Source organism: Sorex araneus, chromosome 2, assembly GCF_027595985.1.
Source record: "Sorex araneus isolate mSorAra2 chromosome 2, mSorAra2.pri, whole genome shotgun sequence".
Lineage (NCBI taxonomy): Eukaryota > Metazoa > Chordata > Mammalia > Eulipotyphla > Soricidae > Sorex > Sorex araneus.
In genome coordinates this window covers 337,345,192-337,369,521 of record NC_073303.1, presented here as the reverse complement: position 1 = coordinate 337,369,521, position 24,330 = coordinate 337,345,192, and the positions used below count along the sequence as shown (strand labels likewise).

The 24,330-nt window shown below is 40.0% G+C and overlaps 1 protein-coding gene across 1 annotated transcript in view; it reads right to left on the bottom strand.

Annotated features, from left to right (window-relative positions):
• TAF4B (TATA-box binding protein associated factor 4b) overlaps positions 1 to 24,330 on the bottom strand; it is a 109,386-nt gene that overhangs the window by 73,323 nt on the left and 11,733 nt on the right. The window contains exons 3-9 of the mRNA XM_004606031.3: positions 23,605 to 23,712; positions 17,517 to 17,669; positions 17,296 to 17,418; positions 12,243 to 12,332; positions 8,283 to 8,900; positions 5,243 to 5,375; positions 3,926 to 4,031 (exon numbers count right to left, since the gene is read on the bottom strand). Coding sequence (XP_004606088.2) covers positions 3,926 to 4,031; positions 5,243 to 5,375; positions 8,283 to 8,900; positions 12,243 to 12,332; positions 17,296 to 17,418; positions 17,517 to 17,669; positions 23,605 to 23,712 — 1,331 coding nt within the window. The remainder of the gene's footprint in view (positions 1 to 3,925; positions 4,032 to 5,242; positions 5,376 to 8,282; positions 8,901 to 12,242; positions 12,333 to 17,295; positions 17,419 to 17,516; positions 17,670 to 23,604; positions 23,713 to 24,330) is intronic.

Genomic DNA, 24,330 nt, shown 5'->3' with positions numbered 1-24,330 from the left:
CAGCACTTTTTAATAATACAAAACAAAAGGTACTGTTTCATATCTAGTCAAGTTGTCCTTCAAATAGCAAAGACATTAAAAAAAAAGTTTTAACATTCAAATGTCAATATTATATGTTTCATATTAAATTTTAAGAAGTTAGATGGGAGTGCAGTAGAAATGACATCTGCACTTGTATGTTCATTGCTGCACTGCTTATAATAGCTAAAATCTGGAAAAAACCCGAGTGCCCAAGAACAGATGACTGGTTAAAGAAACTTTAGTACATCTACACAATGGAATACTATGCAGCTGTTAGAAAAGATGGTCATGAAATTCGCATATAAATGGATCAACATGGAAAGTAATATGTTAAGTGAAATGAGTCAGAAAGAGAGGGAGAGACACAGAAAGACTGCACTCATGTGGAATATAAAGTTATAGAATGGGAGACTAACACCCAAGAATAGTAGAGATAAGGACCAGGAGGTTTACTCCATGGCTTGGAAACCGGCTCACATGCTAGGGGGGAAGGCAGCTCAGATAGAGAAGGGAACACCAAGTTAAGGGTATTTGGAGGACCAGCTCAGGTTGGGAGATGTGAGCCGAATGTAGACTATAGATGGAACATGATGGCCACTCAATGCCTCTAGTGCAAACTACAACACCCAAATGGAAAGAGAGAACAAAGGGGAATGCCCTGCCAGAGAGGCGGGGTTGGGGGAGGAGGTGGTGGTGAGAGGGATACTGGGATCATTGGTGGTGGAGAATGGGCACTGGTAGAGAGATGGGTACTTGATCATTGTATGACTGAAACGCTAGCATGAAAGTCTGAAGTCTGTAACTGTACCCCACAGTGATTCACTAATAAAAATTAAAAAAAAAAAAAAAAAAGGCCACTGAGATGTGATCCCGGGGGCTGCACGCGTGTGTGGCCTCTCCGCAGCTGCACGAGCATGAATCCAGACCCAGCCAAACCACTTTCAACATGGGCAGCTCCTTGCAGAATGTCTCCAGCCTGAGAACTAACCCACGACCCCATGCCCGCCCAGGAGGGGAAAGGTATTTCTCTCTCTCGCCTCTTCCTTTCCGGGGATGAAGGGCGTGGGGACCGCCATATTATGACGACCACAGATGGGGTTTACAAGCTTGCAATGATCCAATATTCAGAAGAAATCTCCCTGGACTTAGTTGTTAAAGTACAGAAATCCAAAACCGCGAGACCTCGTTTCTCTTCACAACAGGTCTAACTCTAGTGGGGTACTCCTAACAATAATGGTGAGATTTGTGTTGAAATATTTAATGTAACCAAAGTAAATAGAAAGTAAAGTGAAATTTATCAGTTACAAGGCGGAGGGGGGGTTGCGGGGGTGGGCAGGATGGGAGGTGTACTGTGGTTTTTTTTTTTGGTGGTGGGATATGGGCACTGGTGAAGGGATGGTTGTTTCAACATTGTATGACTAAGACTTAAGCCTGAAAGCACTGTAATTTTCCACATGGTGATTCAATAAAATAAAATTCTTATTAAAAAAAATCAGAAGGAACTGATTGAAATAAAAAAATAAAAAAAAAAAAGAAAGAAGTTAGATGGCCCTTCAAGCCTATGCTTGCCTTGAACGCATATCCCACTTGCTTCTTTGCTTTCCTATTTCCACTCTGGAGATGCCTGTGTTCTCTCTCAAATATGTACATCTTTCTAATAAGTTTCAATAAAAACTTTTTTGCTTCACAAAAAAAAACATCACATGGGGATGGAGAGGTGGAGAGATAGTACAGTGGGTGAAGCACTTGCTACGCATGTGATCAATCTGGGTTCAATCACCAGTACCCCATATGGTTCACCAACTCTGCCAGGAGTGATCTCTGAGTGCAGAGCCAGGAGCCAGAGCACTGCTGGGTGTGGCCAAAAAGCAAACAAACATAAAGACTGATAAAATATGCCACATAGGGGCCTGAGTGATGGTACAGTGGGGAGGGTGTTTGCCTTGCACACAGCCAACCCGGGCTCGATCCCTGGCATCCCATATGGTTCCCAGAATACCACCAGAAATAATCCCTGAGCAACCCACGTGTGACTCCAAAATAAAATAAATAAAACATACCACATAGAAAATATTTTCAAACAATTCATCCGGCAAAGGTCTGGAATCTGAATAAAGTATGCTACAGACACAAATATGGGGCTGGAGAGAGAGTACAGTGTGGAAGGCCTTGCATGCAGCCAAACTGGTTTTAATCCCAATCACTGCACAGGACCCTCTAGGCACTACAGATGGTCCTTTGACCGCTACCAAGAGTCTTCCCTAAGTTGTAGAGTCAGGAGTAAGCTCTGAACACCACACACATGGTGTGATCCCAAAACCAAAATAACAAAGAACTCAATTATTAAAAGAAACTCAATAAGCAAAAAAAGGGACAAAAGACCTAAACACATACTTCACCAAATATGACACATGGATAGCAAGCAAACAAAAGAATACTCAACGTCTTTAATAACAAGAAAAATTCCAATTAGAACCACAATAACAACGACCACTATACAGTGATTAGCATCAAAAAACAAATAAATACTAACAGAGTTGGAGAGCAACAAACTCTCATCATTGCTGGGAAGAATGCAAAATATTACAATTACCTTGGTGAGCAATTTTGTACTTTCTACAAAGTTAAACACATGACAGCAATCACACGCCCATGTATTTAATACAGACAAATGAAAAACTATGTTCATATAAGGTCTGTATGTAAATCTTTACAGCAGTTTTATATAAACTTTTCAGAAACTAGAAGTAACCTAATGCTCACTATACAAATTAGAATAAATTTATGTGACTAATGCTTTTTAGCAACAAAAATAATTCATGTTATGTACAGACAATTGGATCAAAGGATTGGAATGTGTGCTGTGCAAGCAGGTGTCTCAGATTTGATACCCGGTACTTCATGGTCGCCCGGTACTGCTAGGTGAGAACCCCAAGCACTGTACAGGGATTAGTGGCCCAACTCCAAAAGCAACAGCATATTTGCTACACAAAGAACATTCATCTTCTAAAACTAACAAGGAACAGATATAGAAAACATGAGTGAAAGAATTCAGATTTTAAAGAGTATACATAAGTACACAAGAGTATACAACAGTACAGTGGGCAGGATATTTGCCTTAGTACACATGGCTGACCCAGGTTCAACTTCGACCCAGGTTTGATCTCCGAAACCACTGAGAACCACCAGGATTGATCCCTGAGTGCAGAGCCAGGACTAAGCCCTGGGCAACACCAGATGTGCCCCTGCCACACCACCCAAAGAGGATACATAGTAACTTTCCATTTATGCAAAGTTCAAGAACAGATAACAATAATCATGGTAATAGTTAAGAATGGTGACTGCCGGAGGTAGGAGTTGGATGAAAGAACACAAAGGTGAAAATTGTATGTTCAGTATCTCAATCTAGATTATGATACATGTGTATGTTTGTCAATAGTGTATGGAGCTGCATACTTAAGATATGTGCATTTTACTGGGCTTGAGTGATAGCACAGCGGGTAGGGCGTTTGCCTTGCATGCGGGCAACCCAGGTTTGATTCTTCCATCCCTCTTGGAGAGCCCGGCAAGCTACCGAGAGTATCCCGCCCTCACAGCAAAGCCTGGCAAGCTACCTGTGGCGTATTCAATATGCCAAAAACAGTAACAAGTCTCACAATGGAGACGTTACTGGTGTTCACTCGAGTAAATCGATGAGCAATGGGTGACAGTGATACAGTGATAATTTATTGACTAGCTTAATAAATAGCTATGCATAATTTATTAAATAATTCAATAAATAGCTTTCAAAAAAGCTAACCTTTTAAAAGGGCATCAATATATTTACTGTAATTCTATTCTGTGCACTTGCTTCCTTTTTAATACTATTTCTTTAAACTACATCAAATTTAACTATGTCTTTTACCTGAAGGACACTGTTCCATTCTCTTTTATTTTATTTTTCTGAATAGGAGGCGCTTGAAATGACAGAAGTTTATTTCCTGGCAGGGTAATTTGCTTTAGAATTGAAACTATAAAAATAAAACAAGAAAAAAAAAATAGAATGACAAAAGCAATCATAACACATTAGGAAAATTTTAGAGTAACGGCTCTAAATATATGTATCTATAAGAAAAATCTAAGAAAGTTTAAGTTGCCTTTGAATTAAATTCAAACATGATGATGAATTTAATACCTACACAAGAAATTATCTTATAAAATCATGACTTTTCTATTTCCTTTTTTACAGTCTCCAAAGTCTACAGAATTACCAGCTATGTAAAAATGTTATGCAAAAATAGGTGAAACAGGGACCAGAGTGATAGTACAGCAGATAGGGGGCCTGGAGTGATCCCTGAATGCAGAGCCAGGGGAAAGCCTTGAACATCATTAGACATGCCACCCAACCTTCCCAACTCCCCCAAAAAGGAAAAACTTTGGAACATGCTAATAATGTCATTATACTGTAATTTTTAAAAATACACGTACAGGGATTAGTGGCCCATAACCAAAAGCAACAGCATATTTGCTACACAAAGGACATTTATCTTCTAAAACTTATATGGGAGAAATATAGAAAACAAGAGTGAAAGAACCTTCATGTAGAGGACTGATTTCCAAGCTTAGAGAAAAAAGTACTTTTGGGGGCCATTTTTGTTGTTGTTCTTGGGCACATAGGCAGTGCTTAGGTGCTACTCTCAGCCTGATACAGGGATCCAAGCCAGGGCTCCTGATTGCAAAGCATGGACTCCACTTTAGCCAGGCAATACATTTAAGAAATATGACACTAACAAACTTGTATCAAAATATTATTTACTAGTAGAACATACTATTAATTACAAAAATGAGTAGCTACTTTTTTTTTTTATAAAAAAACATATACCTCTAAAAAGTAGCTAGGTATGTAGAGAAAATATAAAGTTACCTTTTGGCCCTTTCTGTAAGTGTCAAATTAAAAAATAAATCTTTTTTTTTTCTTTTTAGGTCACACCCAGCGATGCTCAGGGATCACTTCTGGCTCTGCACTCAGGAATTACCCCTGGCCGTGCTCAGGGGACCATATGGGATGCTGGGAATCGAACCCGGGTTGGCCTCCTGCAAGGCAAACGCCCTACCCGCTGGGCTATCACTCCAGCCCCATAAATCTTTCATCTTAATATAGCACAAAAAAATATAGTACAAATCCCAAATCCCACCACAATCCAAACTCAGTATAATGGGACAGAGATGCCCCAGAGTCTACCTGGAGGAAACTGACTGGTAGGTATTGCAGTGGTAACTGGCATCTTCGGTCCAGATTTTTGAACAGTCAATGCTGAGGAATGGGAAAGTGTGGTCACCTGTTTTGTAATGCCTCCTGAAGGCTGTTGGACTACCTGAAATAATGAGAATTATCAATACAATCATTGAGCAAAACTTGTTTTAGGAAAGAACAAGCTTTCAGAAGACCCAAACATAATACACTTTTGTTTAACATAAGCAAAAAGCCAGAACAATAGTACAATAAATAGTGCATCTGTCTTACACAGGGTCAACCCAGGTTCAATCTCCAGCACTCCATATGGTTCCCTGAGCCCACAGAGAGTGATCCTGAGCACAGAGCCAGAGGTAAGCCTGAGAATTTCTGGGTATGCCCCCACCCCTGCCAAAAAAAAAAAGTGTAAAACATAACCACAAAGCACGGGACCAAAGGAGCAATAGTACAGTGGGTAGGGCACCTATACCTTGCACATAGCCGACCCGGGTTTAATCCCTGGCACCACATATGGTCTCCGGAGTCTGCCAGGAGTGATCCCTGAGCCAAGTAGCCCTGAACGCTGCTGGGTGTAGCCCAAACCACCCCCTACCCTTGCCCTCAAAAAAATAACAAGAAAAAAGAACAGAGTATTTTAGTACTCTTTCCAAAAAAAAGTGTCTTTTAAAATAACAGCATTATGCATTTTACAAGGAGATTGAAATTAGTTTATGACATGATATTGACCCAAAGATAAGTTACTTACCCCTACCCGGCAAAAGAAAGAGCAATCCTTTTATAAAATCTTAAGTTCTCTATTTATTTCCCTACAAAAAAACACTAGAAAGGTGAACACACAAAAAATTATATACACCTTAGCTTTTAAACTTGATATGTCAAATTCTATTTTCATTAGATATCAAAATAAATTAGCATTTCTATAATAATAAATTACTATAAAATAAATTAAAAATAATAAGTTACAAATCTAGGGGGGTATGGTGCTGCCAACAGGTCAACTTTTACCTGTGGGGTGAGTGCATTATCAGCCTGATGGTGCCTTCAGGCTTCCTGATACCCCAAAATTGCTGCTGTGCCTTTGGCCAGACCCCAACAACTTGGGACCAAGTTTACCAAGAAATTAAATGGCCAAAAGTTAGGTACGTGGGAGCCACACCCAAAAACCATCTCCAGCTCAGCTATACAAGCTCATTTATTGACCTTATTTCAGAGACCCTGGCTGGAGTGATAGCACATCAGGTAGGGTTGTCTGCCTTGCACACGGCCGATCCAGGTTCAATTCCTCTGTCCCTCTTGGAGAGCCTGGCAAGCTACTCATGGCGAATTCGATATGCCAAAAACAGTAATAACAAATCTCATAATGGAGACATTACTGGTGCTCACTCGAACAAATCGATGAACAAAGGGATGACAGTACTACAGTGCTACAAGTCTAGAACCACAATATAATTTAAGATGTCAGATTCTTTTATATTAACTATGGTTTTCATAGTATGATCTGAAATTGCTAATAAAGATACTGTTTTTAAATTCTGTAAGAAATGGAAACAAAAAAACACAAGTTTAGATCAAACAGATGGAAACTTCTCATACTTAGCTTTCTCTGTATTTCTTTTGGGAGGAAGAAACAATACTCAGGAAGTCTAAGGGTCACTCCCAGCAAGACCTAACCAGCCCTGACCTGACAGTTCAATGCTTGAGCTAGGCAATGCAGTGTGATATGCTGCTCAGGCTCAAAGATACTAAAAGCCACAAGAGCCACTGCCACCCTGGCAAGACTCAGAGGTTCATTCTGTGCTAGGAACTGAACTTAAGACCTTAAGCATTTTCTTTTATGTATTTCAACCTCAACTCACTCCCCTCATCATATTAACAAAACAAATACTTAACTATACATACTTGAATTAGCATGTGCATAATATTACAGGAATGAAGGATAATGATGTACACTACTTTCTATATAATACTGAATATTCAATTATTGGAATGCACTCACTGAGGTTAAGTTATGGAAAGTAGAGAGGTTCAACTAAATAAATCCAATGAAGAGAAGCCTGTAAATATATTTTGTGTTAGCCACTACTTCTTAGTGGCTAAGAACAACCAACAAAGTATGGTTCTTGTATCACTTCCCACCATCTTCTGGAATACATAATTAAATGACAGCACTTTTATGTACCCAAATATAGCACCAGATTTTTTTGTTTGTTTGTTTTTTGGGACATACCCAACAATGCACAGGGGTTACCCCTGGCTCTGCACTCAGGAATTACTCCTGGCGGTGCTTGGGGGACCATATGGGATGCTAGGAATCGAACCCGCATCATCCACGTGCAAGGCAAACACTTTACCCGCTGTGCTATCGCTCCAGCCCCAAGCACCAGATCTTTTAAACTCAGAACTTTATTAAAATTGCTACAGTGGGAGTTCAAATTTAACAGGCCCAATCCAGATTAAAGTTTGGTTGCAGAAATCACTATTACCTTAAAGGTTTTCAAAATACTTTAAACTTTGCATTTCAAATGGGAGCAAGAGAGACAGTACAGGGATTAAGGTACTTGCCTTGCACATAGCTGACCCAAGTTTGATCCCCAGCAAGTACATAATCCCCCAAGGACCCAAGAAGTGATCCCTGAACAGAGTCAGGAGTTAACCCTGAGCACTGCCAGATGTGATCCAAAAAACCAAAAGAAAAATGATAAAGCAAATATGGTGAAATAGTGATTGCTCAAATCTAGATAAGGGCAAACAGAGTTCATTTTACAACCCCTGCCAGTTTTCTAAATGTTTTGACTTTTTTTTTTTTTTTTTTTTTGCTTTTTGGGTCACACCCAGCAATACACAGGGTTTATTCCTGGCTCTGCACTCAGGAATCATTCCTGGCGGTGCTTGGGGGACCATATCGGATGCTGGGAATCGAACCCGGGTTGGCCATGTGCAAAGCAAACGCCCTACCACTGTACTATCGCTACAGCCCTGTTTAGACTTTTTTAAACTAAGAATCAGGAAAGAAATAAATGTTACTCACTAGTTGTTTGACTTTAACTGCTTGTGGAATGCCAGCTGGTTGTGAAAGGATGGGACCTGGATGTGAAAGTTTGATCTGGACTGGAGCACCAACGACAGGCTTGTCAAATGTGGTCCGAGTAGAAGCAACAACAGGTTTCATAGATGGGAGACAAATTGCTGCTGCTGATGTTTCTCCAAAAGTCACCGAAGGGAGAGTCAGTGTTACTGGTGCCACAGAGACAACTGGATTTTCAGGTTGAAGTGCGACTGCTTTAACGGTATTTTGTATAGATGTCATAAGAGACTTTGGGGTCTGAACCAACATAGTTCCAGTGGCTGTTCCCGCTGGTACAGTGGCTGACCCTACAGAATCAAGCGTCACAACTCCAGTTTTGGCTCCTACCAGACCAGCACCTGGATTCAAAGTTTGTACTGACACAGTTCTGGGTGGTGCTGCTCCAGAAACAATCAAGGACTTTTCACCCTGAGTTGAAGAAATTGTTGTTGTCACCACAGGAGGAGGTGTCACTGTTGCTGTACAGGTAGCAATGACAACCTCTCTGGAAGTCTGCTGAACACATTGCTGAATAAAGCTTTGGGAGTTAGGCATGAGTTGTCGTAAGGCTGATACACTTTTCTGGAAAAGAAAGAAAAAAATAACAGCTAGGATTAAAAAAAGAAAACTTTGTATTTCATATTTTTACAAGATTCAAGACCAAGGATATGGCTCAGTGATAGAGCACCTGCCTGTCATGTATGAAGCCTGAGGTCAAACTTACTTGTATTCACCCAACTCTCATAAAAGATTATTGGGGGGACTGGAGTGATAGCCTTGCACGCGGCCAACCCAGGTTCAAATCCCAGCATCCCATATGGTCCCCTGAGCACCGCCAGGAGTAATTCCTGAGTGCAGAGCCAGGAGTAACCCCTGTGCATTGCCGGGTGTGACTCAAAAACAAAACAAAACAAAAAAGATTACTGGGAATAGTAGTATCCTTTATTAAAAATTTTTTTTCCTATTGACTTTCAAATTTGATAGAAATAGTCTTAATATCAGCAGTTAAATAAATGAAAGATGTAAATAAGTAAAAGATGACTAATTGATACCTTAATGAAACTAGAAACTTTTTGACTGATGTTAAAACATTGTAAGATTTGTTTTGAGTTTGGTGCCAGTAGATAAAACTCAGGTTGTACACATAGAAGGCAAGCACTATATTGCTGAGCTATATCCCCATTAAATTATGAATGCTTTAAGTCAGTACCTATAGGTACTATAGGTGCATACTCCTGAATGAAAAAAGAAAAAAAAAACAGTCAAATGAAAAGAGTTGTGCCTCTTCATCCCTGGGTTTTTGGCTTTTTTTTTTTCCCTTTGTGTAATATAAAAGAGAAAAGTAAGTGGAAGGTTATCTTTTTGTGAGGTAATGAGTGTTTTAAAGGTTTCCTTGTTTTGATGCTTAAATTCAGTTACTGTCCTTATTCATTAATTAAATGTGTACCATTGCTTTCTACCTTTCGTTTGTTTTTACACAATTTCTTAAATTTTTTTTTGGGGGGTCACACCCAGCAATGCACAGGGGTCACTCCTGGCTCATGCACTCAGGAATCACCCCTGGCGGTGCTCAGGGGACCATATGGGATGCTGGGATTTGAACCCGGGTCAGCCACGTGCAAGGCAAATGCCCTATTCTCTGTGCTATCTCTCCAGCCCCAATTTCTTAATTTTTTAAAAGTGCTTTTTTTACATTTAAAAATACTTTATTGGGGGCTAGGGCGATAGTATAGTGGGGAGTGTGTTTGCCTTGCAGGTGGACAACCCAGGTTCAATCTCCAGCTCCCCATATGTTAATTATGCCAGAGTTAATTCCTGAGTGCAGTACAGAGCCAGGAGGAACCTCTGAGCATCTCCAGGTGGACCCAAATAGAGAAAAATACACACACACACACAAACACACACTTTATTGGGGATAGAGATAGAACAGTGGATAACAGTGGATTAATCACTTGCCTTGTATACGGCTGACCTAGGTTTAATCTCTGGCACCTCATATGGTTCCTCTAAGAGCACCAAGAGTGATTCCTAAGCGCAGAGCCAGAAGCCATGGCCCAATTACCAAACAAAAATGCTATATAAACTCTATGGTGAGGAGTATGGCAGCCAGTAATCATTTATGTGAAAACACAATGATTTCCCAAAAAACACTACCACCAGAATGCACGAGCACCACAACCAGCACATATGACACATAACCCATCATTACTAAAGCAAAAAGGGAAGGAAAGGTGAAATTAAATTTTAAAATATACGTATATGTGTGTGTGTGTGTGTGTTTTATATGTATAACAAAGGAAAGCAAGCAGTAGAAAATATTTCTCATTTCCCCACCAAACTTTAAAAATTCCAATGAGGCAGGTGAGGGGGTGGTAGGAGGCATTGGTGGTAAGATAAATACACTGATGAAGGGATGGATATTGGAATATTCTATGACTGAAACTTTACCATGAGCAATTTTGTAACTGTGTATCTCAAGGTGATTCAATAAAAATAAGTAAATAGATAAAAAATGACTAATAAGTTGATAATATCAGAGGATCTAGAAATAAACAGAATTAATGATTACAGAAAGTGGAGTTACATAAGTAATAAAGTTACTATTTTTATATCATACATGCATTTCCTTATAGTGCTCAATAATTTAGAAATATGCTGCAGAACAGAAAAAGCATAAGCATAGTATTACCATGTAACTAGTAACGAGACAAAATATTTCTAACTACGATGATATGCCATTTTCTAACAAAAATAATGGGTAAAATTGATGGTAATGCTAAGTTCCACAAGATGCTTTGGAATTTGAGCACAGAGATTGAAATATGAATCATTTAAAAATAAAAAAGGGGGGGAAATAAACAAAAATAGGTACAGCGGGTTGGGCGTTTGTCTTGCATGTGGTTGACCAGGTTCAATCCCTGGTATCTATACAGTCCCCCTAGCACTGCCAGGAGTAATTCTTGAGTGCAGAGCCAGGAGTAACCCTTGAGTATTGCCGGGTATGACTCCAAAAGCAAAAATAAAAGAATAAAAAAAAATAGTAGTGAGCCTGGGATGTGACACAAGTATGTAGAGAGTAGCACGTGGATTCCACAGGTGAAGCCCTATGTTCTATTTCTTTGTATAGCATGGCAACCAGGGCCAACCACCACAGCAAAATTATTTTTAAAAATTAAAGACTGTGAGGGCCAGGAATATAGTTGAAAAGGATGATGGGCATATTTCACAGGCATGAAACACCAAGTTAAATTTCTGGTACTGAATGTACCCTGTAATCGCCACAGGGGGCCTCTAAGCACTTCTGGAGCAAAGCAGCACCCATAACCAAGTGAACATCATAGGCCCATACTGCTAGGGGCTGTATTAAAAAATACATGTATAACTTGTTTTTAAATAAATACTACCACTGGGTGGGGGTACGGGGGCTGTGTACAGATATAAATAAATAGAAAACATGCTGCTTTGGGCAATATAAATAGTGGCATGATATAAGTAATTGAAGTGTTAGTCATTTTAAATGCAGAGGTTCTGGGAAAATAGAACTGGAAAGAAATGTTCAAGTAGGGGCTTGAGTGAGAGGGTAAGGTGCGTGCATTACATACAGCTAACCTAGGTTCAATTCCTGGCATCCCAAGGGTTCCCAGAGCACGGGCAGGAGTAATTCCTGAGTGTGGAGCCCGGAGTAAGGCCTAACTCGGATCAGCCGCGTACAAGGCAAACGCTCTACGGGATGTGCTATCACTCCAGCCCCAAACTATAAACATTATTTTTTTTATTGCCCCGCCCTATAAACATTATTTTTAAAGATTTCAAGAACACTAAAAAGTTTCTCTCACATTGTTAGTATCTTCACATTAAATTGCTGTCAAATAGAAATGCTCATGTAATCGAATCCAAACAACTTTAAGTAGCACACAACTATACCTTAAGAAAAGGAACTAGGTGAGGCTGAGGTGAAGACTTAAGTTCAACATACAGTTGTTTAGTAAATTCTTCTGCTTCAATTTTTGCATCCTGAGAAATGGGAGAAAGAAAACACTTTTAGGTTTATAATTATTTTTTAAAGTATATAATTCCTGACTATAGATAGGCATAACAAGCTTTTCACAGAGATAAAATTCATCATTAGGGTCACCATCACTGGGGAGGGTGGTTGCCATACATATGGCCCCCTAAGCACCACCAGGAGTGATTCCTGAGCACAGCCAAAACAACAACAAAATGGCTCCAGTAAGCAAGGGTAGGGAAATGTGGCTCAGAGATAGAGTGAATGCCTCTTATAGATAAAGCCCTGGGTTTGATAAACAAAACTAAGAAAAATGAGCAAATACAGACAGACTGAATGAGGCAATAATATTATAGTCTCTTAATTAGTAAGTATAAACTTGAGAGATGGTACAAGAAAGGACTTGCCTTGTATGTGCAAATTAGTTTTAATTCAAGTCACTAAACACAGGATCACTCTTGAGCAGGGACAGGAATAGCCCCTAAGCATTAGCAGGTGTGACCTACCTTTCCCTCCCCCAATCCACCCCAAAAAGAAGAGAGTAAGAACCAGGAGTCCTAAATTTCTTAGGGTATGGAATAAGTTATTTGGTATAGTAGTCTTATGGTTAATTTGTTCTTATTTAATTTGTGGGTGGAAGCTGTGTTTGGGCTACATGCAGGGATGCTCAAAGCTTACTCCTGGCTCTGTACTCAGGCGTCACTCCTGGTGATGTTTTGTGGACCATGTGTAGGGCCAGGGCTCAATCCCTAGCACCACATATGGTCCCCTGAGTGAGCCATAAGCAGAGAGCCAGGTATAAGTTCTGCTCACCACCAGGTGTGGCCCAAAATAAATCAAAACAAAAAAAAGATAGTATTATTCTCAAGTCAAAATTAGAATTTTAGTAAATATATAACCATAATCCTAAGCTGATGATTTCTCAAGTACTTAGCAAGAATTTTCTAGTGAGACTGCAAATGTGATTTTTAAAATATCTGTGTAGGGGCTGGAGCGATAGCACAGTGGGTAGCGTGTTTGCCTTGCACGCAGCTGAACCAGGTTCGATTCCCAGCAATTCATATGGTCCCCTGAGCACTGCCAGGAGTGATTCCTGAGTGCAGAGTCAGGAGTAACCCCTGTGCATCGCCGGGTGTGATCCAAAAAGCAAAAAATAAATAAATAAATAAATAAATAAATAAATAAATAAATAAATAAATAAATAAAATATCTGTGTAATTCAGTGACCAATAGTTTCCAAATATCCACAGGGCCTAAGAGATATTAGAGTGGGTAGGCGCTTGTTTTACATGTGGTTGATATGAGTTCAACAAAAATAACAGATCACAAAATACTGAATATAGTAGTAGATATGGAAATCCAACTGTTTTCTAATTAATTACATATTAGATTTGCAAAATTGTATATCAATACCACTTCTCTAATTTTTTCATTCTGGAAACTATACTTTTTAATTATTATTTTATTTCTTTGGTTTTGGGCTCACATCTCCAAGTGCTTGGGGGTTATTTCCATCTGAGTGCTCAAGGGTCAACCCAGACTATGCTCAGGATACCATGTGATGGTAGAGATCAAATCCATTTTTCTGCATGTAAGGTATGCACTCATCCAGTTGAGCTCTCATTCCAGATCTTAGTGTTAGGGGCTGAAGTGGTAGTACATCAGGTAGGGCCTTTGCCTTGTATGCGGCCAACCTGGGTTCTGTCACCCATATCCCTGAACCCTGCTGGGAGTAACCCCAAAGTGTCACCAGTGAGGCCCAAAAAGCCAAAACCAGACCTAAGTGTTACTTTTTTTAGGTTACAGTTTCAAACCCAATCCCACAGAAACAAAATGCCTTTGTGAGTTCTCAACTTTTCAGAATATCCTATAAAATGTTTGAGGAGCTAAAGAAATAGCTTCTTAAACTAGGAATAGCACATCAGATTGGATGGGATGTAATGTGGAAGGCATCTAATCTCTATGAACAAAATATCAATACAGGAGGCTTCACCTGTAACAACATTTTAGCAATCTCTTATACAACAATCTTCACTAACTTTCTTCTGAGGAAATATTTTTGGATCATTCTTTTAGCAAATTATAACAAGCAATATAAAATAAATTACTGAGGGCCTGTTATGTGGGCAGGCTTAAGGGGCGGTTGGGAAAATTGGAGAGAATGGTGGTAGGAAGGTGCAATGATGGTGGAGCTGGTGTTGGTAAACTGAATGTCTGTAACAAATCATCATGAACAACTTTGTAAACCGCAGTGTTTATATAAACTGTGAGGAAGAAATTAAAAAAAACAAGAACAACATCAAAGAAATAGCTCCTAGCTGACATCACCCGGGCTTTTTTGGCATCCAGTTGGAATCCTCTCCTCTCTTCTGGCTAGATGCTGGCAGCCGCCACAGCCAACCTATGCTATATCAACAGACCCATCACTCTCAGCAAACCTCACACAGCTTGATTATATTTCCTCTCACTGACTGAAGAGGGACAGGGAACTTAAAAAACAACTCTCAGCCTAATACCAAGGGTGCTACCTACAAAAATTCACACGCAGCATAGCAGATCCAACAAATTGAAACCAGTACCACAGAAATTTACCAGCACTGTAAATTCTGAGAGTAACTTTAGTGACACCATGTTGAGGATGCGTTTTATGAGCTCAAAGAAACAAGGGCACAGTCAGCAAATCACAAGCAAATGTGAAAGTGAAGTGAAACGAGAAAACTACAAAAAGAAATGACAGAAATTAAGAGTATGATAAGTGATATAAAACATTCAATAAAAGGTCTGAGCAGCAGAATAACATTAGCTGAAATATCAAGAAGGTCCAAGGTGAGATACTGGAAACCTCTAAAAAACAACAGAAGACAGAATTAAGTCTGAAAACAAACTTGGGTCTTTGCACATGCAAAAAATGTGTCCCTGACCAGAACAATTTCCTTGGCCCCTCTAGTTACTTCTTTAAAAAAGTAAAAGCACACCATACTACATATTTATTATATTTTATATAGTACTTTCTAATAAATTAGCTATATAATCTTTAAAAAAATTTAAAAAAAAAGAAGTTTCAGGGGTTGAAGTGATAATACAGCAGGTTAGGCACTTGTCTTGCATTTATCCAACCTGGGTTCGAACCCCTGCACCCCATATGGCCTCCCATGTCTATCAGAAGTGATCCCTGAGCAAAGCCAGAAGTCCTGAGCACTGCCACGTGTGGGCCCCACCCTCCAAAAGAAAAAAAAAAAAGCCTTCAGAAAGAAGCAAAAACAAAACCAGAGAGATAGTATAGGAGGTAAGATGCTTGACCTGCATGCAGTTAATCTCAGTTTAATCCCTAGCACCAAATACAGTCTCCTGGGCACCACCAGGAGTGGCCCCTGAGTTTAGAAGATGTCAAGAGCTTCTCAACTCCAGGCGCTACATCAGGCTGGGTCTCATCTGGGGCTCCCCTGAGCAGGTTGGGTGAACCCTCCACTAGCCCAAACAGAGCCCTGGCAGCCAAAATCCCCCTAACCCAATCGTCGCCATGCTTAGAGCCAGACTTCACAGGCTCAGCCTCATCCAGGAATGAATCTGTTGAAAAACTCAGGTATGTGGGTTTTGTGACTGAAATCTCCAGGTTCCTCAGGGAGTCAGGGATCGGCGATCTCTCCACATGCCCCTGTTCTTCCTGGAACCTGGCAGTCATGCCCATGAACTGCCTCTGACGCCATATAAGCTCATTAATGACCATGATCCAGAGACTCATAAATAAATCTTGGAAGAGAGCAACAAGCAGCAGAGATGCCTCCAGACCCCAAAGTCATCATCAGGTTGAAAATTAAACTCTAGCTGTATCAGAACCAGGAATTTTAGAATTTCTGGAGCAAATGCAGCTGCACAACATCTCATACTCTACACTTCTAATATACCAGGAGTAGCACACCATATTGGATGGAATGTAAAGCAGAAGGCAACCAATCTTGATCAAGAAAATATTACATACAAGGCTTAACCTGTAACAACATGTCAGCATCTCTTATACAAGAGATACTTGGGTAAGAAAGTATCTTACATTCTTTCCCATTTCTGGGGACTGTGATCCACTACATGCTAGTTTTATTAACATTTCAAGGAAGTTCTTACATTTCTTCACATTTTCCAGCATTGTCTAATTTAAAATGAGCTAATGTTATGTAGATCCAGGGTAAGAAACAACAATCTTCACACGCTTTCTTCTAAGGAAATCTTCTTGATCATTTTTAGCCAATTCTTCATAACAAACAATACAAAGTAAATTATTTAGGGCCTGCTGTTGGGGCAAGCTTGGGTGGTGATTGGGAAACTTGAAAATAATGGTGGTGGGAAAGTGTAATAGTGTTGGGATTGGTATTGGACAGTGAATGTAATAAATCACTGTGAACAACTTTATAAAAATAAAATTTAGGGGCTAGGGCAATAGTATAGCGGGCAGGGAGTTTGCCTTGCACTCGCCTGAGTGGGATTCGATTCCCAGCATCCCATATGGTCCCCTGAGCACTGCTAGGAGTAATTCTTGAGTAATTCCTGAGTAACCCCAAAGCCAGGAGTAACCACTGTACATTGCTGGTGTGACCCAAAAAGCAAAAAAAAGAAAAAAAATTAAATTAAATTAAAAAATCAATAAATATTTTTTAAAAAGAAAAAATAGATCTACCTCAACTCTCCCCCATACCGCAAAGAAAAAAATGTATCTAAAATAAATCTTACTTAAAAACTTTTCCCCAGAGCTGGAGCGATAGCACAGTAGGTAGGGCGTTGTTAGCCTTGCACGCAGTCAACCTGGGTTCGATTCCCAGCATCTCATATAGTTCCCTGAGCACTGCCAGGGGTAATTCCTGAGTGCAGAGTCCGGTTTGACCCAGAAAGAAGAAAAGAAAAAAAAAAAAACTTTTCCCCCACTTACAGTATTTTTAATGAATTCTTACAAACATTTTAAGTTTATTAGTACTAACTTACCAGAAGTTGTTCCACCAGTTTCTTTACATTCTTTCCCATTTCTGGGGACTGTGATCCACTACATGCTAGTTTTATTAACATTGCAAGGAAGTTCTTACATTTCTTCACATTTTCCAGCATTGTCTAATATAGACATACAAACAAACACAAATGTTAGAAAATCAAATACAAGGGAAATTTATAAAGAGCTGTTTTTATGTAAGGTAGAAATGAGAGCTCACTGGAGTAAGATTAGCCTGAGCAGTTGCTATTTTGACCTTGGCTTCATTTGCAGGTGTAGATGATGCTCCCAAACTTGAAGACTTCAGGTTTGTTACAGTAGTCAATGGTTTTACAGGTGTAACTGTGACAACATTGGTTGGCACTGCCACTGTCTGAAATTAAAAGTAGTGTATATTTAGATATAATGATGTATTATCATAGTAGGTCTCTCAATTCATATTTATCAAATTACACATAGATTTTGACATCTTCATTTGATGTTATGCTCTACTAAACTAAAGCAACGTAACACAGTTAATAAGAGTTTGAGACTAGCAAACCTGGGTTTCATTCTAAGAATCTACCTGCCTATTTTTCATTGACACAACTGAATATTAACTTAGAATAATTTAATCTTCCTAACCTCTGATTCCTGCTTGTAAAAAACAAAAATACAATGGTAACTGCTATCTTCATTTATTATCAATACTTTTCAAAAAGGTTTGCAATAGCAAGTATTTATATAAAAAATACAAAACTTTCTATTTTATTTTCTTATGTACTAAGCAAATATATTAATTACATTCCAGTAAGCTGTTTGAGTAAATATAATAAATATTATGAAATGTTTTCATATTAAAAAGAAATGTTTCACCTTCTACTGAAATTAGGTATGAGTATAGCACCACCTACAGGATTAAAAGTTTAATACAAGAAATCACAAGAAGTTTCTTAAGCAATCCTTATTTATTTATTTCAAAAGAATTTGTTTTTGCAAAAAAAAAAAAAATTGTTTTTGCTTTTGTTTTGAGTCACAACCAGCAATTCTCAGAGGTACTACAGGCTCAGAACTCAGGAATTGCTCCTGATGGTGTTCTGGGACAATATGGGATGCCAGGGTGAACTGAATCTGCCTGCAAAACAAGTGTCCTACCCGCTGTACTATAGCTCCGTCCCCAAGCAACCCTATTTTAATGACAAACAGTAAACATTAAAGACAAATAAAGTTTGGAAATGGAAGAGAGAATAGTGTACTCTCTCACAGGTAGTGTTTAAAAGGCTCAACACAGATCACTTGCTATCTATTTCAACAGTTAAGAGACAAGAAATTGATTTACAACAAAGATTTCCCACTTTATGAAGACTTAAGTTTATATTAGACAAGAATGTCTTTATAAAAATAATTTTAATTTGGGGCTGAAGCGATAGCACAGCGGGTAGGCTATTTGCCTTGCACGTGGCTGACCTGGGTTCAGTTCCCAGCATCCCATATGGTCCCCTGAGCACCACCAAGGAGTAATACCTGAGTGCATGAGCCAGGAGTAACCCCTGTGCATCGCTGGGTATGATACAAAAAGAAAAAAAAAACAAAAAAAAAACCTTTCTTTAAACACATTTGCCTTTATAATTAGTCAAGTACAGAGAGTTCTATCCTCTCTATTCTTCATGTTCTAGCTCTTATTCAATTTTTTTTTTTTGGCTTTTTGGGTCACACCTGACAATGCACAGGGGTTATTCCTGGCTCTGCACTCAGGAATTACTCCTGGCAGTGCTCAGGGGATCATATGGGATGCTGGGAATTGAACCCGGATTGGCTGCGTGCAAAGCAAATGCCCCACCTGCTGTGCTATTGCTCCAGGCCTCCTTATTCAATCTTAAGTGAGATGCTCTCCTCAAAAGCTGGCACTAAAATCATTCACTAACTTCACTGATAATGTCTACTGATTTAGGAGTAAACTACCAACTTAAAATATACAATTGTTAGGAAAAGTTATAAACAACCACACAGAAATATCAATGGTCAACATATACAGAACAATAAACACAGGGAAAGGATCTAATCAGCCCATATATATATATATATAAAATATTTTATAACACTCATTTATGCTAAATCTTTAAGAAATAGAACATCTTTGAGGGCCAGAACAATAGTACAAGTAGGGTGTTAGCCTTGTACGTTGCTGACTGGGTTCTATCCCCAGCATCCCATATGGTCCACTGTGCCAGCCAGAGTGATCCCTGAACCTTGATACATTCCTGATGCCTCAACATCCTCACAAATAAGCTGTGAGTATCCCAGGTGAACAACCGCTGGTCCTAGTCACAAGTTCCCCTTTCCATCCTCATCTGTGACTTAGTGAAAATCAAACACACATAACATTGCCTCATATCTTTTGCTTCTATTCTCTATCCTATAGACATTTTACCTAGGTCTTCACTGCAATAGTTACCTATTTATTTATCTGAATCCCATTCCCTAGGTTTTTCTCCCGTATGATTCCCTACAAAGATTGCCATACCTCCCTTTCCATAACCTGAGAGCACAAATCTCTCACTTTCATACGCCTCTGTAGCAGTTTTCCATGTCTATATCTGACTATCAGAAGAAAAATACCCACTAAGTTACATGATTATTTCTCATAAAACTCAGTTGGCAAATCATACCCTTTGATCTAATAATTTCTTTCAAATTTATCTAGAGTTTGAAATACTCAGTACAGAGGTCATTACCAAAATAATTTCCAAAATCACATAGAAACCTTGACTCAAATTACCCCAAATATTGGCAAAAATCATTCAAGCTTCTCAGCCTATCCATACTTATTTTCATATATATATATACATATATATATATATAAAACATGGAAGCAATACTTCCTTATAAAGCAGTCACAGAAACAAAATTCGATGGGTAAAAAGCATTTAAAGTATCAAAAACAGGAGTGTATGTCAAAAACCTGCTGCCAGCAGGTCAACCTGTACCTGTGGGGAGAGTGCACCAGCAGCCTGATGGTGCCTTCAGGCTTTCTGTTGTTTTTTTTTGTTTTGTTTTGTTTTTGTTTTTGTTTTTGTTTTGCTTTTTGGGTCACACCCAGCGATGCACAGGGGTTACTCCTGGCTTTACACTCAGGAATTACTCCCGGCGATGCTCAGGGGACCATATGGGATGCTGGGAATCGAACCCGGGTCGGCAGCGTGCAAGGCAAACTCCCTACCCGCTGTGCTATTGCTCCAGCCCCCCTTCAGGCTTTCTGATACTCCAAAATTGTCACTGTGCCTTTGGCCAGACCCCAACAACTTGTGACCAAGTTTCCCAAGAAATTAAATGGCCAAAAGTAGGATATGTGGGAGTCTTACATAAAAACCACCTCTGGCTCAGCTTATACAAGCTCATTTATCAGCCTTATTTCAGAGACCCATAAATAAATCTTGAAAGAGATCAAAACCCACAATTAATCTTGGACCCATGCAAGGCTGAACAGAACCGAGGAAATTAGAAAAAGGGTGGGTCAACCTGGTTCCCACCCAAGCAGAGTCAGCCAGCAGCCACTTGCTCCCACAATCTAAAACCACCACATGTCCCCCACCTTACTTCACTGTCTCAGGACAGACCCATCATGTAGGTTCTTCCGCCGGTCTTGCTCCAGAGACCCATAAGTAAATCTTGAAAGAGATCAACTGCCACAGTTAATCTCAGACCCCTGCATGTCTGAACAGATCAGGATAAATCAGACAGGTGCAGGTTGGCCTAGAGCCCACCCAAGCAGAGCCCCCTGCAGCTGCTTGCTTCCACATCCAAAATTGCCAACGTACCCCCAGACTAACTCCACTGTCTCAAGATGGAACTCACCAAGATATAATCTAATGAAAATTCAGGTGTGCAAGTTTTGTGACTGAAATCTCCTGGCTTTCTCGGGGTCAAGATGGACAATCCCCCCTCCCCTCTGCCGCCTACCCAACCTCCCTGTACTTTGGGAAGCCTCAGCAGTCACACCCATACCCCAAAGCTGCCAGCCACCCTGTTAAAAAAAAAAGCCATTGCAGTCTTATTGTCCTGATAAAATTACTCAATGCCCTGAACAAACAAGATGACCTCTTACTACCTGTACTGCAAACCATAATGCACAAAAAGAAGAGAGAGAGAGAGAGAGAAAGGGAGAGAGAGAGAAACAGAGGGAGGGAGGGAGGGAGAGAGGGAGGGAGGGAGGGAGGGGAGAGGGAGGGGGGAGGGAGGGAGGAGGAAAGAGAAAGGAAGAGGGGGATGGGGGAAAGAAAGTGCTTCCCATAGAGGGAGGCCAGAGGTGGGGAGTGTGGTTGGGTGTTGGGAGGGAAAGAGGACATTGGTGGTGGGAAATGGACACTGGTGGAGGGATGGGTGTTGGATCATTGTATGACTGAAACCCCTCATGAACAGATTTGTAATGGTCTATCTCATAAATATTCAATGTACTATGGAGTTCAAGCCCTCTTTATCAGCTTAATCAATGGCTGAATAAATAGCATTACTCCTACATTAAAAAGATAGTATCAAAAATGTTAAGTGTTTAACTGGTAGCCACTATTAAAGGGAAAACAATGACCATGAAAATCTGTTTTATTGTTCCTCATCTTTATTAGAGGATAAGAATGAGAGGGCTGTAACTAAATATATTTCGGTATACCAACAGAGGGCTTCAGTCTACCAGTTTCACATAATATGCTCCAGAAAATACATTCTCCATATGGCAAAGAAAGTCTACGAATGTTCCATGACCAAATGATCTACTGACTGTACCAGGTAGGGCAATGGTTTTCTATACTGCCAGTTCACAGGTGTAGAAAGGCTGAAAACTAGTGGTTATAAATATGGGTCTATGGAGCAGTACCCAGAAAATTGTTAGTATTAGAAGGTTGAAAAGGTTGACCCAGGAACTGCTAGCTGAGGAAAATATTAGAATAGGTTGCAGAAGGTCGAGGTAGAGTGTAAACTCAGAGGCAACATTTTTATAGTTGGAATTCCATCTTCTATCCTCCAAGACTTGGTCATGGAGTTAAAAAAAATTAAATATGGTACTTATGTTCCCAAGAGGTCAAATACAATACCCCAGGGATGAAGGCCTAGTCGTGGCCTTCATGGCCTGTTAAGCTATCGAGGTTAAGAGTTGGGAATTGAACATATAGGGCTGTTGAATGCATAGTGAAGGAGAGCAACATTAAGTATCAACTGGAATTTAGCTTTATAAATATCCTCTTCTTTGTTTCCTCAAGGAAGAAACCCACTGTAACCCTAGAAGAACTGGACTTCAAGGAAGCCAATTACTAGCAATGCAAGAAATAGACTTACATACCATCACAGGGCAAGATCTATAGGACCTAACTGTTGGGAATACTACTAAACACTTCCAATGCTACTAAACACTTCCTTCAGGGTTTGCCTCAGTTAGAGAATTACCTAACCTAAGAGTAAATAGTCCCTGGAGAATCCCAACTAATGTCTAACCACGGAGAAGGAATTAAGGCCTAGTCAACTACGTTGTTACACAACATGGTAATTCAGACATGCCATCCTTTCTTCTTCTTTCATTTGGTGGAGAGAGGGTCCAGTGAAAAAGCACTATTTAGGCCTAGCAGTGCTGAGAGCCACAAGGGCTACACCCAGAAGTGCTCAAAGATGTTAGTGATGGCATGATAGAAATATGGTGCCAGGAATCAAACTCAGAACCTTGTACATGTAAAGCTCTACCCTGACTTATCTCCCTGGCCTTTGACAGGTCATATTTTTTTCTAAGTTCTTCACCTGCTAGGACTGCATTAAGTTCAAAGTTCTGTCCCCTCCAGAGATGTCAATTCTTTAATAAGTACCACATCTACCAGAAATTCAGTCTCAGCACCTGCTTCTAGACACTGAGATATTTGGGTACTGGATATATCAGCATTACTCAAAATATTCAAGTTAAACTTTAGGATTTCTGGGGACTGGAGTGATAGTACAGCGGGTAGGATGTTTGCCTTGCACGCAGCTGACCCGGGTTCAATTCCCAGCATCCCATATGGTCCCCTGAGCACCACCAAGGAGTAATACCTGAGTGCATGAGCCAGGAATAACCCCTGTGCAATGCCAGGTGTGACCCAAAAAGAAAAAAAAACACTTTAGGATTTCAGGAATATGTACTATGTTGTTATTTCCATATCCTCAACAATTCCCAATTTAATCATGTTATCATATATTAATGCCAACACTTAAATATCACATAGCAACATATACATCTGGCAGGAAAGAACTAAGTAACAGAGAAAGATGAAATAACTAATGTGTGCATAGCCACAACTCAATTCACAACTTACTTGTACTGAGGAAGACTTAGGAACAGTAGTTACCACAGTAGTTCCTATTTGTGGCAATTTGTTAACAGGTGCCACTGCTACTTTCTTGATTACTTGTGAACCAGAATTCTGCAAATAGGGATGCAAATAACATCATCAATATTATTAAATATTGAAAAATATAAGTCATCACTGTAGCACTGTCATCCCATTGTTCATTGATTTACTAGAGTGGGCACCAGTAACGTCTCTTTTCCTCCCAGCCCTGAGATTTTAGCACCTCTCCTTACTCATCTTTCCCAACGATTGGAGGATCTTTCAGAGTCAGGGGAATGAGACCTATTGTTACTGTTTTGGCATATCGAATATGCCACAGGTAGCTCGCCAGGCTCTGCCCACGCGGGCAGGATACTCTCGGTAGCTTGCCAGGCTCTCCAAGAAGTATATGTATGTGTGTGTATGTGTGTGTGTGTGTGTGTGTGTGTGTGTGTGTGTGTATATGCATATATATACACACACATATATATATATGATTTGTTGCCTACTGTCTGAACTCCATCAAATATGGTGTGGTAATTATGAAAAATGGGTAGGAGGTGTATTATAATGTGTCACACAGCCACAAAGCGGTCCAGAAAGCTGCCTAGAGCATGGCAGCGGTTGGGTAATGGAAGTCAGCTGCCGCGGCTGGGTCCCTTGGGGCAGGAGGGTTCTCACCCGCCCCCCCCCTCTGGGGAGCCCCGAGTG